Below are 15,328 nucleotides of genomic sequence, written 5' to 3' on the forward strand. Positions count from 1 at the left end.
TGTTTTATTTCTCATATTAGAAATTTCTTAAAGAAAGTATATTTCAGACTAAACTTTAAAGAAAATATGATCTTGTCATAAATGTTAACCACAATCAAAATTCTGGGGAAAGAACTATTTGAATTAAATCAGATTTCAATGGAAGACAGAGATTATTGTAAACACTTTCCTACATCCATGTAGATGTAGATGTGGTAAATGTTGAAGATGTTGATAAGATTCAGAATGTAATTTAATATACATTTATTCCTTTCTGACATAGGACATTGATGTGGTCAACGTTGGGGATGTGAATGTTTTAAAGAAACAGGAGTTGCTACCGGGCACTGCCTACAAGTTCCAAGTAGCTGGCATCAATGCCTGTGGGCGAGGTGCCTTCAGCGAGATATCGGCCTTCAACACATGTCTCCCCGGTTACCCAGGCGCCCCCTTCGCCATCAAGATCAGCAAGGTAGGAGGAAAGGTTAGCATCACAAGCGGTATTTGCTTCTACCATCTGTCTATCATCTGCTTCCTGCTACTTTTATCGGTCTTTTCTCTGATTTTATGGTTTTAACAGATTTTCTCTTTTTTTTGTTCTGTAGACATTATTGTGATTTACTAAGCAATGCATGGCATTTGATATTGTAAAGGCATGAAATAAATCGATACAGCAATGTGGGTTTGGAGGATGTATCAGTTTATTTCAAGGGAGAGGGGTTTTCTGGGTTTTTATCCTGCACCAGTATTTTACACCTACACAAAATTTAATTTTGTAATTTCACGTTTCTTTAATATTGGCAAAATCAATCACATGATTTAGATAATGTCTATTGCATTAAAAGAGCCAATCTAATGTGTCAGGTTTCACAATGGGTTAGATGACATGTTTTTTGCCTTTAAGATTCACATACGTGACTTTTACAGAGTACGGAAGGTGCCCATCTTTCTTGGGAACCTCCTCAGAACACGGCGGGAAAGATAACTGAATACTCCGTTTATTTGGCGGTCCGTAATACAACTGCCCACGTGGACCAGAAGCTCCAGTCCAGCTGGCATTTGTGAGGGTGTACCGTGGCCCTGCCCCAACATGTGGGGCGGGGCTGCCGGTCTGGCCTCTGCCCACATTGACTACACCACCAAACCAGCCATCATCTTTAGGATTGTTGCCCGCAATGAGAAGGGATATGGTCCTGCCACACAAGTCAGGTGGCTTCAAGGTATGTTAAGTAAAATATATAAAGTACTGGTTTATTCGGGCCATAAAATAATCTCAGTTTTGGTCTCAGTCTCACTTAAATGAAATGATTGGGCTAATGCTGTTGTTTCATCAATATTCTCTAAATTCAATTTTCTTGGATTTCTTTGTTCAGTTGATCCACGAATTTAAAAGTTATTTAAAATGCAAAGTCTGATAATATTATATTGAAAAATCAGATTTAACGAAGTCATGCATCCATGAAACTATGATTTTCATCAAATCGACGAAAGTTGATGCCCATAAATATAGATAAAACCACATATAGTCAAAATTGTTTTACTTTGAAGCATTTTGATAGAGATGAACATTTTCCTTATTCAGATATAAGTTTAATATGATTTTGATTTTTTGCCCAGATGCCCAGAGTCCAGCTGCTCAGAAGGTGGCAGTGAAAAGAACTGTAGGAGGAGATGGGTAAGGAGTTGTTTAATATCCATCTTACAATCTGGAGAGGATTTTAAATCAAGCAATTACTTCAAACTAAAATATCAAAGATTTGTGATCAAATTCTGTTTTAAATTTCAATTGGTTAAGCTTTTCCAGATTAAATCAGGGATGATTGGAAAGATCACAGATTAATTTGTACAGAATAAGATATTGCCAATATTTGTATTCAAGGAAGAAGTCTTAATTAATTAAACTACAGTATTAGCAAAATACTTTACGGTATTTGTGATCTGAGAATTTCACGTATTAGAATTAAATCTAAATATTTAAAATTTTGAAAAAGATATTAAATTTACATGACTATATGTGAAATATGGTATAACTTGTGTCTCAATTAGTTTATGTTAAAATTAGAAAAATAAATGATGATTGATGTTGTGATTTCTTTCCTGTAGACCTCAAGTAGGTGGAGCTGTTCAGGCAAAGAAACTAAAAACCGATGATGAAAATGAAAAACCATAAACAACAGAAAAGGAACGCAACTTGTTGGTGATAGTGCAGTTATGTACAGAACTAGAAAACCTGAATGTTCTTGATCATCATATCTGAACCTAATGAGGATATTCTCATTTTTTACAGCAATGTTATCATCATGTTAAAGTTCTTGAGTGAAATTATATTTCTGTTGTTACCAATCTTGATTAGCAGCTGAATTCATTGTACATAGGGCATTTCTCTCATCAATCTTCATCATCATTTTCATCATTGTGTATTAGCTGATATAATCGCACTCAATATTGACGGATATTATTCCTGTTGTAAAATGTGACAGCTTATTTCATGAAGGCTTTTTTCTTTTTTTCTTTTTTAAGCCTAGGATATTATCTAAAATCTCAATTCATGGTTCAATTTGTTTTTTGAAATTGATTTCTGTCTATGGTCTTTTTTCACTTTGAACTAAAAATGTGGCTTTTAAACTAGGTAAAAAATAGGTTTACATATTTTGAAATTTTTACAAGTACATGTAAATGTACACTGTATATTAAGAATTGCAGAGGAGTTACATGTTTTGGTGAGGATTTAATACTTGTATTCCTACCAGAGAGACAGTTATTGTTAAAGTGCAATTCTTTGTTTATTATTTTTTTTGTTATGAGAAAAAAAGTGTTGATGGCTTTTAATTCTAGCAATCAATTGAATTGTTTTAGAAGTACATGTATTAGATGTAGGGGAAGGAGAGAATCTGTGCATTACAGTTGATTGACTCACTCATGAGTTGTGTTTACATACATTTACAACATTATTGTTTTAAAATTTAAAATAGATTTTCCTAATCTCTGCAACTTAAACAATTTTTTCGATACAAAGAAAAAAGTTCTTCTAAACTAATAGGACTCTGTGAAATACTCACCCATGTTTTTTTTATGAGAACTGTAATACTGTACACTGATTGGTGGACTGTATCGGAATCACGACCATGTTTTTCTCCCAGTGCAGTCAATGTGCTACCAAGTCAGAATGTCATAGATCTGTCAAACTATTTTGTACATAAACTGTACATTTTACAATTAATTAAATTCAAAATTTAAAATATGCATTCGTGTTGTGTTTTTTCTTGCTCTGACAATAGAGCTGAAGTCTAAATCGCTAATTTTGATTTGTTGGAAACCAGACCAGACGTTTATCAATATGATGAGCTATATTTTTAATTATTCCCAATTTATTGGTATTAATTGAATTCTTAGGTTATTTAGCTACAGATATGTAGTCCATTGTTTTTACACATTACCAGAAAAAGATAATTTAAAAATAGAACGTCAATTTTAAACCTTCGGGGTACCCTTGTCTTAAAGACATTTCTTATTTGTTTTTCACCTTTGTCCACAGGGGCCAAGCCCGTTTTAACATTAATTTCAATGTAACCTTTATGGTTACATTGAAATAAATGTTAAAACGGGCTTGGCCCCTGTGCCTTTGTCTCCAAATACATTAGCCCACTACCAACATGTCGATCACGACACTGATATAGCTTGCGACATAACCTGATACTAAATATTTTAAATTGGGCTTTAAAGTTTTAAATCAGAACGTTAAAAAAGAGAGTATCTTCAATTACATGTACAAGTAATGGAGTGTATTTAAGTACATAGCAAAAAACATTGTGTATTATCAATTACTTTTCAATTACATTTCAATTACTTTTTTCCAACTTTGAAAAGAAAAGGTGTCTTATAATAATAAATGGTTTGTATACACGTTTGGCATGGGCTCTAAGTTATACAATAATTAAATGTCTCATAATGTTTAATATGTTTATACAGCATGACACACTGCCCAGGCCAATAGGTAAAGGTCTAACTTCGTCGAGGTGTGAACTACTCTAATACCCAAGAACTCCTTTTTTATACTAAAGGGAGTCTAGATAACACATTATTGTGAATTATAGCCATTATTATTTATATACTGATGTGCTGTACTGCCGAAAGTTGTACCTTCCGAATAAACATAGTTATATGAATAAAAAATAATTCACTATAGATAAAATATTGCTCAGAACCAAACATGAACTCAATGGTACTTGATGAATTTAATGTTAAAAGAATTTTTTCATTTTTTTTTTAAAATGATCATTAAACTGAACTAAAACCTTTCAAAAAAATACCGTACATAAAGCCTTGTATATCTTAATGCTGTTTATAGATGTCTCTGTTCTTAAGATTTAAAAAAATAAAACTAAAGTAATCGAAATCTAATTAATTGCATTTAGAAAAGTAATTGAGAGTGAATAATTACATTTTAAAAAATCAAAATACATTTTGAATGTTTAAGAGCAAATCCAGTTTTAGACATAAGATGAATTTGTTAAAGGTTAGGAATTTTTAATTTATGCTTAAAATGAATATGAAGATAAACAACTCTGCTTGAAAAAGAATTTTTACTGGTATATTTAACCTAGTATGTAAACAAAGACAGGGCCTTGTTTACATGACAAAGAATTGTGAGCCTTTTATCTTGCTTATAACTCTACTTAAATTTTATTTTATTATTAGAAATGCATTCTTTCCGTAAGCATTGTAAAGAATTAAAAAATACAAAAATAGAATTTGATTAAAATTGTGACCATGACCCTTTAAGATTCTTTATTTCAATATAGAATGCATGCGATATTCCATAGTATGTCTCCATGGCGTTTCCGTGACGTTGCCGACCATTATCATCATCGTTTCAAGTCATGGTTTAGGAGTCCGCATTGCATAGTCATATTATCCCATATTTGTGACAGTGATGACATGATGACAAACTCAATGTATGGTTGTACATATATAGCAAGCAATTAATTGTATTTGACGAATTTGTTGTTAATACATTAATTGTAGTATCAACATCTTGATAAATGCCCTGAATTACTTGTTTTTTAAGATTGGAAAATTTCGGGTTGTCCCGCCGTAAAACTACAGTTTCTCCTCCCTCAGAAGTTACACTGCACACAATTTTGAGCTAAATTATGAATGAATCATTAAATTCCCAACATAAACTAGGTAACACATTGTGTCATTTATTTGCCATTTGTTGTCATTTATATCGAAAACCATTTGTTTGAATTCTTTATTAAAAGAACTTGCATATTTTTATTTTTGAATGAATAACAAATCAACTCAAATGGTTCAATTGATATAAGTATAAAATAAATTGTTTCTTATATAATTTGGTTGGCATACAAATTTCTATGCATAATAAGACAATATATCTTGCATTTAAAAAATACAAAACAATTGTATGTGTGAAACTTCAAGTGCTTTATTTTGGTATCGTTAGAGATGTGCTACAATTTTGAACCAGAAAAGAAACTCCAATGTGCATAGCCAAACTGCCCATAGGTGTCATGGGCCCTGATCCAGACCTTATCGCCTTTCTTCATTTTGATGTTAGCATGTGAGGTTGACATAGAATTTCCACTGTGACCCCTTCCATCGGCATGATTTAATGCAACTTTTTTGCCATTCAGCACAATTTCAGTGAGGAAAGCTTTTCCACTTTTTGTTAACGTTGTCCACGTAAAGGAATAGATTCCGTCCAACGGTGATGTAAATATTCCGGAGGTATGGTCGTAAGCGTTTCCTTCGTTTAATGAAACTTTATCAAAGATCACAGTCTCTTTGTTCTTCATGTTTTCCAGGTGCTTGGTAAGTGAAGATTGGAAAGCAATCGGATCTATTTTAGGATAAGAAATATAATATTGTTTGGGAAAAAAAGAGGATAAATGGAAATATTAAAATAATTTCAAGGAAAAGAACGTAGAAGCAGTGAAAGATGGGTGTCATAATTCTCAATATGAATTATAAACACCAGTTTTTTTGTTTGTTTTAGAGTTTTACGTATAATATTAAAACATTTGTACTATTGCACATGTTGGGTAAAGCCTGCTCAGAAGTGACTGTCTGCTAACTTACGTGTTATTGGCTGAGCTTAAAATTCAACAATGAATACTTGTGTTAAACGGGAAGTTGCAACGAATAATTCTTATTACGTACATGTACTTTGCAGCGTTCAATTAAAAAAAAAATAGCAGAATAAGCTGTGTACCCGGTCAGTTGTACAGCGAAATTTTACTATTGGACAATAAAGAGTTTCCATGACGCGTATACATAGTCATAAAGGTCATGGAGAACCCTGAATATACATACTACTATATGTTTCATTAATCTTAAAACAAAATTAAAAAATGAAATGTTTTTCCAAACCTTTGCAGCGCACATTTTCATAACCCATTCCATTGCATATCGCCTTGTAGTTGTTGTATTTTGTCACCACTTGTTGTGGCGTTTCATTCGCAGTTACCGCAACAAGAAGAGCGAAGCTCATCAACAAAAAGCAGATTCTGAAAACGATTTTCAAATTTACAATTAAAATTAAAAAAAACTACAACTTAGCAATATTATATCATGAGAGAGAGAGAGAGAGAGAGAGAGAGAGAGAGAGAGAGAGAGAGGGAGAGAGAGATTACCTTGTCATAGTTGTATTAGAAAAACCAAACGTTGCTATTGGCTTGCTTGGTAAGAATTTTTATACAAAAGCTCAAACCACATTAACTATCAAATTACAAACACCTCACGCTAAACGATCATTAGATGTATTTTTTTGGCACTTGCGCCAATTTTGAAAGCTTTGCTGGCAACCAATCAAATGAAATCAGCTCTTACACATTAATTTATCTTACTTTTTTTTAAATAATAAAATGAAAAGTGCAGTTGCCTTTCGCTTATTCCAAGTGGTTAATAATTCATTTTTTTCGGATCTTTTTAATTCATAATTAAGATCCATGCCTTTGTGTAAAGCATTCAATAAGATTCCAAATGAAAAATATATCAGAGCGTACATTGAAGTAGATATACACTTGCTGGTAGGAAAATAACATGTTAATTTAGATATTATAAAGAAAAGGACATGAAGGTAGATTAAATTGATTAGAAAATTACTACACAAATGATTACCAAATATTACCGCTGATATCTTTATTTTTTCTGAAATTAATTTCTGTTTACCCAAGCCCCGAGTTCTATAATATGAAACAATTGAGACGCAAAAATTATATTATCTAATAATTTTACCATATTAACAATGATTTTTTAAAATTCCATTTTTGATTAAGAGTGCAAGTTTTGAACAAGAAAATCGCATTGCTAAACTTCATTGCTAAAATCAGGCAGATGATGCCCTGGAAATGCTTGTACAGTAATATGACACAAATATAACGTTTGATTTTTTTTTATTTCCCAATGTTTTTATTTGAATGTATTTCTTCTTTGATACCCCATGATTTCTAAATTGGCTAACAGGTCATTGCTATCCATTACGCTAAAATTGACAATACATGTAATTATACAGAGTGATATTCTGATAAAATCTACAGTTTAAGTATGCCATAATGCTTACTTTGTATTTAAATAAATTAATTTCTGTTAATCTTAAGACTTCTTTTAAAGTTTTCGCACAAATATTTCTGTTAAATGGATCTGTTCTACCTCCTTGGCAATCATTTTCAAGAATAGACTAGACATAGATTATCGCTTAATTTTTTTATAGTATTGCTTTTGATATAAAACAAATCACATATTATTGTATTATCGCATGTTCGATGACAAATATGAATAGGTGGTTATGTAACTGTTGTGTCTGGTTACCAAAGTTTTCATCGATCATAAAACAAGGTCAATAACAAACATCAGGAGGTTTAAAAATGCACATTACAAAAGTGAGAGAGAGAGAGAGAGAGAGAGAGAGAGAGAGAGAGAGAGAGAGAGAGAGAGAGAGAGAGAGAGAGAGCAGAGTCCGGTAAATAAATGTATTTTAAAATAAACATTCAAAGGATAACTCGTCCTAAAATTGACTAGAATATAAGAGTCACATATTTAAAAAAAAAAAAACCATTCATTAACCTCTTTGACTTCGGGCTAATACCATCACACACTCTTTATTCATAAAACGAAACTTGATTAAAATATGATGTGTACAGTTCTATATATAATTGATGTCAACGTAGATAACCAACTGTCGCCCATTTGTAATTCAAACCACGATCTACCACAAATTCACATTTGGTAAATATGGGTTTTTTTGTTGGGTGCACTTTCGTAAAAGGTTTAATCGGGTTGTTCAGTAATATCACAGGGAGTTTTGCTTGTAATGACGTCTCACAAATATTCTAGCACGTAAATCAATTGCATCCTTCCTTATTTATGCAAAACACATGTAAGGTAATTATCATGATTTTCTCCAATAATACAGATAAAACACTACACATACATTTTTTGTAATATAATATCATAAGTTTTGGTTTTCATTTTGTATACAGGGAAAATACCATGTAATGTTTATCAGATAATTCTACCAAACCGAGATGAATAATCGACATTTTAACGAAAATACATAAAATATTTTGATTATTAAGACACCAGACAATACCACTTCCTGAAATGTTTGCATATGTTTATTGTAGAAACATTAACTTAAATGTAGATCATCAATAAGTATATAGATATTGCTCCCCTGTACAAAAAAAGGAAAAAGAGTCCATCGAATTCATAATCAAGATACAATTTATATTGATTATAATAAAGTTGTTTTATTCAGTCAATAGTACAATATACTTTACAATTAAAACCCGTTTTAGATACACATTCATGCTATCTTTGAAATTAGAACAATATTCTGTTTATTTATATTACTTATATTTATCTATATATTTGAGATTTGCTTACCTACATGTATATATATGACATTCATATGGGAAACCATTTTAGATTACTAGTAATTTTTCGTGTTTTGAGTTAAGGCGTGATATATATTCTTCTATAAAGGGCAGGGGATTTCAGTGTTTTTCCTTTGCATCTGTAATTTATACCTTTATCACATTTCAATTCATGCAACAGCATTTTCATTTAATATTTGGAAAACAAATCAAATGATATAAATATGCGCATAGCATTTAAAGCATAATTATATAATGTGTCAATTTTTTTGAATGGGTCAGATGCCAACTTTGTTGTCTCTAATATTCACATGAGTGACTTTTGCTGAGTACGGAGGTTGCACATCTTTCATGGAAGCCCCCTCGAAACACTGCGGTAAAGATCACCGACTACAGTCCAGCTGGCATTTGTGCAGTTGTACTGTGGCCAAGCCTCCTCTTGTAGAGGTACGGTGACTGCTGACAGTCTGGCCTCTGCCCACTGTGACTACACAACCAAACCAGCCATAATCTTCATGATTGCCGCCCGCAGTGAGACGGGATACGGTCCTGCTATGCAGACCAGGTAGCTTTTAGGTATCTTTAGTAAAATATATAAAGTCCTGGTGTTTTATTGGGATAAAAACAGTTTCTTGAAATTGTGTATTTACTTCATGTTGAATTCAGATATTTAGTCTTTTTGTATTAGTTTGGATGTAAGGAAAACAAAATCAATTAAGATACATTTCTCTGCAAATAGCAACTTGTTATTTTTATATATTTTTGGTGTGAAATATTGAGAATACAAAGCATGTATTGAAATGATTGGGCTAAAACTGTGGTTTTATCAATATTTGTTGAATACCAATATTCATGGATTTCTTTGTTCAGTTGATCCACAAACTTTGATGTTCATTGAAAAGCAAATTCTGATAATATTGTATTAAAAAAAGGATCAAAATTAGCAAACTTTTGCATCCAAGAGACTAATTTTCATTATATCCAAGAAAATTAATGGTCATAAGTTTGATGAAAGCACAGTGAGTATTGTTTTTATTTTAAAGCATTTATGATAATGATCAACATTTTCTTTATTAAGATGTAAATTTTATGTGATTTTAGTTTTTTGCCCAAGATGCCAAGAGTCCAGCTGCCCAGAAGAGAACTGTAGGAGGGGGTGGGCAATGGAGTTGTTTTATATCCACCTTACAGACAGGGTTTGAAATCAATCAATTGCTTCAAACTCAAATGAAGATTTGGGATGAAATTCTGTTTGATAGTTTAAGATTTTTTTCAGTTTAAATCAGAGATGATTGGAGGGATCGAACTATTCGCTGGTAGTCAGTGTAATCAAATCACTTCCAGATCAATTTGTAATTTGAAAATTTGCTGTTTGCAATTTGAAAAAGAAATTTCTACAATTTGTATTTGTGGAAGAAGTCTTACGTTATTAACCTAAAGGTACTGTTTAAGCAGAATACTTATTGAAATATTATTAAAATATTTATTTTACATGACTATATGTAAAATGTGGTATAAATTATACCCCAATTGGTTTGTGTAGAAATTAGAAAAACGAAATGATATTGTAATTTCTTTCCTGTAGACCTCAAGTACATGTAGTTGGAGCTGTCCAGGAAAAGAAACAGAAAACCGATGATGAAAATGAAAAACTATAAACAACAGAAAAGGAATGCAACTTGTTGGTGATAGTGCAGTTATGTATCGGACTAGAAAAACTGAATGTTCTTGATCATCATCTTTGAACCTAATGAGGATATTCTCATTTTTTACATCAATGTTTTTATCATGTTAAAGTTCTTGAATGAAATTATATTTCTGTTGTTACAAATCTTGATAAGCAGCTGATTTCATTGTACATAGGGCATTTCTCTCATTAATCTTCATCATCATTATCACCATTTTCATCATTTGTATTAACTGATATACAGTCATTTCATGCATATCTTTTACAAATTTATGCTATGCTATGGTACGCAATTTTAATGATATGCTATGAGATTTGTATGCTATGCTATGAGATTTGTATACTATGCAATGAGAAATTGAAATGAAGGGCTTAATGATATGGTATGCTATGCTATGCTATGGTATGCTATGAGATTTGAACAAAAACGCCTCCATACACAGAAGAGTTCCACACTTTTCGAAGTAAAATAATAAGAAGCCAAAGTTTACCACAAATCTATTATGTTAACATTTTTTTTTAAAATAAAACATTTAAAACCGAGTTAAAAGAATGTTCTATGCTATGCTATGGTATGCTATGGTATGCTATGACGAATGCGATTCTATGAGATTGTATGCTATGGTATGAGATTCCAATGCTATGCTATGAGATTTCAATGCTATGCTATGCTATTGTGTATGTAGTAAAAGATATGCTTGAACCGACTGTAATCGCACTAATCATTGGCGGATATCATTCCTGTTGTAAAATGTGACAGCTTATATCATGGAGGCGTTTTTTAGGGTCTTCCGTTTTCAACGGAAGACCCTCTTGTTATTCTATTGTTTTTTTTTATTATTATTATTCTTCTTGTTTTTCCTTCTGACTTCTTTTTTGCTTTATATCTCAAAAACTATTCAACCAATTTGCAAGAAATTTTCAGGGATTATTTTAATTTCCTGTCCCATGAAGCCTTCAAACTTTTAGTCATTAAGTCACTTCCGGTTTCTAGTTACGTCATTTTAAAAATTTTCAAAAAGTGATTTTGTCCAGCACTTTTCTCGTTTCTTTTTCTTTTTTCAAGCCTAGGATATTATCTAAAAACTTACTTCATTAAGTTTTTGAAATTGATTTCTGTCCATTGTCTTCTTTTTCACTTCAAGGGAACTAAATTGACTTTTTAACTAGGTAAAATAAAGGTTTACATATGTTAAAATTTTTACAAGTACATTTAAATGTACACTCTATATTATGAATTGCAGGGGAGTTACATGTTTTTGTTGAGGATTTAATACTTCTATTCCTTCCAGAGAGACGATTGTTGTTAAAATGCAATTCTTTGTTTAATATATTTTTTTGTTAGGAGAAAAAAAGTGCTGATGGCTTTTAATTCTAGTAGTCAATTGAATTGTTTTAGAAGTATATGCATTAGGTGTAGAGGAAGGCGAGAATCTGTGTACGCAGCAATGTTAAAGCGTCCAGATGCTAAAATACGGCTGGAAAACGATATTATAAGAATCATCGCAAAAATACTTTGACGGGGAGTATTTCTTAAAATCTATGTAACATTTGTTAACAACGATGTTAAACATTATATTTGATGCATTTGTGACGTCATATATACTTCGTAATCACGTGATGGGCGAGTCCTTATATTGCAAATGATCTATTTAAATCGCATCGGCGCAGGTGATTAATGACTAATAAATAAATGAATAATAATTAATAATCGTAATTATTTTTTAAGAAAAATCGTCTGTTATGCCATATACTTTGAAGTTCTTGCTTGGGCTTTCAATAGATATGTCGTTTACGGAAGATTTTGAAACATTTCACAATATCATCAAAATAATGCACATTTTTTTAATCAAGAGCGATTTACAAAAAATCGCAGTAAATCCGTAGGCTTCCCAAGCACGATTCACATTGGTACTTATATTCTCTACCAAGTTTACGTAAAATATTCTAAAATTGTGTTGATTTTTCACCTGCGCAAAGCTGGTTTTTAAAATTTCTTCATTCAGTTGTTTATACGCAGCAGGAAGAGTCAAAACCACTAGTTTATAAATAGTCTTTTACTCAAAACGAAGCTATAAAACTGCGAATTATTTGATACTGGTTTTTAATATGAATGAATTCTGTACGTCTAGCATTAACGGCAGTCTATGTAAAGGAAACATGCGGATTTACACTGGTTTTATGTAATTCACTTATAACGTTAAGATACATTCCCTGAGAACCATCGACAGGAACGCAGATCGTGACGTGAAAGTTAATTATGACGTCATATCGTCTGAAGTACAGGCAAGTGACTTTCTACATATCGCTGTTAAATCAATGGGGAAGCCTTAACATGCCCGCGTATTACAGTTGATTGACTTACTCATGAGTTGTGTTTACAAACCTTTCGAACATAATTGTTTTAAAATCTAGACAAAAAAGATTTCCATATTCTCTGCAGCTTAAAATAATGCTTTGTTTTGAAACAAATATGATGTTATTTTTATTATTCAAAGCTGAAAGAACTCGCCCATGCTTTTTACGAGACTTGTAATATTGTTCACTGATTGATGGTCCGACTGTATCGGAATTGTGACCATATTTTTCTCCCAGTGCAGTCAGTGTGCTACCAAGTCAGAATATCATAGAACTGTCAAACTATTTTGTACACAAACTGTATATTTTACAATTAATTAAAGTCAAAATGAAAAATATACATTCTTGGCTTTTTTCTTAGCTTTGACACTAGATCTGGTCTAAAGCGCTATTTTTGCCATGTTAGAACCAGATCAGAAGTGTGTCATATCAAAACAATTCACAAACTATTTGTATATTTGTGGATGTTTACGGGAAATTAAATCGAGAGAAACAGAAGGGAGAAGAGGCATGGCAGCAAGTTTTAAAAAACAAATACTATAGAAATACTTTTATGTCGATAAAAGCTATTCCTTCATACCATTCCGTACGAAAGAATGAAAACAATATCTGATTCAATAAAAAATATAGACCACCGTTTTCACCCCTGCACAAAAAGTAAATATAATAGAACTTCAATATTATACTTTTCGGGGGCCTCGGCTTCAAAACAATTTTTTCGCGTTCGTTTCCCTCCTCCTCTTTCGCCTGTTTCTAAATGCTTTATAGCCCAAAAGCAACATTCCGATCAAGCTTTTGCGTTAACTTCTTGTCAAATGAAGAAGCTTGAGACAATGTTATGAACAAATGTAATAAACGGGCATTCAAGGTGAGGACCGAAAAAATTCGAAATTATATTCAATGCTTTTAAGTGCGTTTGAATTAAATTTGTAGAAAGTTCATTATTTGTGAAGCCTGATAAGAAACACAATTTGTTTCGTTAAAAGCATTAATTGAATTCGGCATATAATATTTTTAGTATACCTCTAGGTTTTAATATACATTGTATGCAATTTTTCGTAATGTATTGCATTAGTTATTGTACATGCAATGTTTTATACGTCTCCATGTTGTTTCAAGCTCGTTCCCTTTGGAATTAATTAAGGAGATAGACGATCGTTAGCGTCTAAAGCCACTGTCCTGAGTACAATTCTAAAACCATAAAATGAACAATGTGTATGTATAATATTTTATATTTTTGTATTTCAAAACTGTCATGAATTCCTTTGCATAGGAAAAACCTTTTGAAACCTTCAAATGCTTTATTTTGATATCCATATAGATATACTGTCTACAATTTTACTCCAGAAAATGAACACCAATCTCCACCATGGGCATACTGCCCCCAGGTTTCTTGGGCTCTAATCCACACTTTATCGCCTTTCTTCATTTTGATGTTAGCATGTGAGGTTGACATAGGCCATCCATCGTGACCCCTTCCATCGGAATAATTATATGCAACTTTTTGGCCATTCCGCACAATTTCAGACACGAAATATTTTCCCGCTTTTGTTACTATTGACCACGTAAAGGAATAGATTCCATCCATCGGTGCTGTATAGATTCCGGAAGTATAATCATAAGCGCTTCCTTCGTTTAAAGAAACCTTATCAAAGATCACAGTCTCTTGTTTCTTCATGTTTTCCAAAGTCTTGGTTAGTGAAGATTGGAAAGCAATTGTATCTATTTAGGAAAATAAATAAAATAGCTAAAGTGAGAAAAAAAATTAAAATAGAAAGGAGTTTCAAGCAAAAGGACATAGAAGCGATTAAAAATTAAAATATCAAATGGAATCATAACACTAGCGTTAAGAATTTACATAATTTTAATATAGTTTTAAAAATTTAGTTCTATGACGCAAATATGCATGCTGGGTAAATCCGTTCCTAAGTGGCTTTCTACCGCTTTAACTTGTCATTGGATGAGCTAATTTGTGCTTATGCAATCAATACAAAGGTTTAAACGGTTATTTGCAATGAATAACTTTTATTACTTACCTTGCTGCATGCCATTTAAAAAAATCACAAACATGTGAAAATTACTGCGATGATTCTGCACAATCAATCAGATCATGAGGAACCTGATTATAAATAGTTACAATGCGTTTTATCATTTAAATACTTAAATTAAAACTTATAGATCTAATGTTTTCCGAACCTTTGCAGCGCATATTTTCAAATCCCATCCCATTGCATATTGCTTTGTAATTGTTGTATCTAGTTACCACTTGTTGTGGAGTTTCGTGTGTAGTTCCAGCCACAAGAAGAGCAAAGCTGCTCAGCAAATAGCAAATTCTGAAAATGAAGTTTACAATTAGAATTAAAAACCCCCATGTAGTAATATATTTTATATATGAGAGAGAGAGAGA

At 31.9% G+C, this 15,328-nt stretch overlaps 1 protein-coding gene and 1 long non-coding RNA gene across 2 annotated transcripts in view; one reads left to right on the forward strand and one right to left on the reverse strand.

Moving 5' to 3' along the window:
• The first annotated feature begins 1,081 nt into the window (after window positions 1-1,081).
• Window positions 1,082-15,328, forward strand: part of LOC117683041 (uncharacterized) — a 139,097-nt gene continuing 124,850 nt past the window's right edge. The window contains exons 1-2 of the long non-coding RNA XR_010713188.1: window positions 1,082-1,199; window positions 1,597-1,654. This is a non-coding gene — a long non-coding RNA (uncharacterized lncRNA). The remainder of the gene's footprint in view (window positions 1,200-1,596; window positions 1,655-15,328) is intronic.
• On the reverse strand, window positions 5,342-6,661 carry LOC136274281 (complement C1q tumor necrosis factor-related protein 3-like). The gene is made up of 3 exons (XM_066080724.1): window positions 6,633-6,661; window positions 6,370-6,506; window positions 5,342-5,839 (listed from the first exon to the last, which is right to left on the reverse strand). Exons 1-3 carry the CDS (start codon window positions 6,638-6,640, stop codon window positions 5,451-5,453), a joined length of 534 nt encoding a protein of 177 aa, XP_065936796.1. The 5' UTR covers window positions 6,641-6,661; the 3' UTR covers window positions 5,342-5,450.

The sequence above is a fragment of the Magallana gigas genome, chromosome 4, assembly GCF_963853765.1.
Source record: "Magallana gigas chromosome 4, xbMagGiga1.1, whole genome shotgun sequence".
NCBI lineage: Eukaryota > Metazoa > Mollusca > Bivalvia > Ostreida > Ostreidae > Magallana > Magallana gigas.

What these genes read in the sequence shown, in the direction of transcription:
- LOC136274281 (XM_066080724.1), bottom strand. An exon ending in TGAAAATGTGCGCTGCAAAG is followed by an intron (nt 5,840 to 6,369) that starts GTTTGGAAAAAC and finishes ATCCTAAAATAG; the next exon opens with ATCCGATTGCTTTCCAATCT.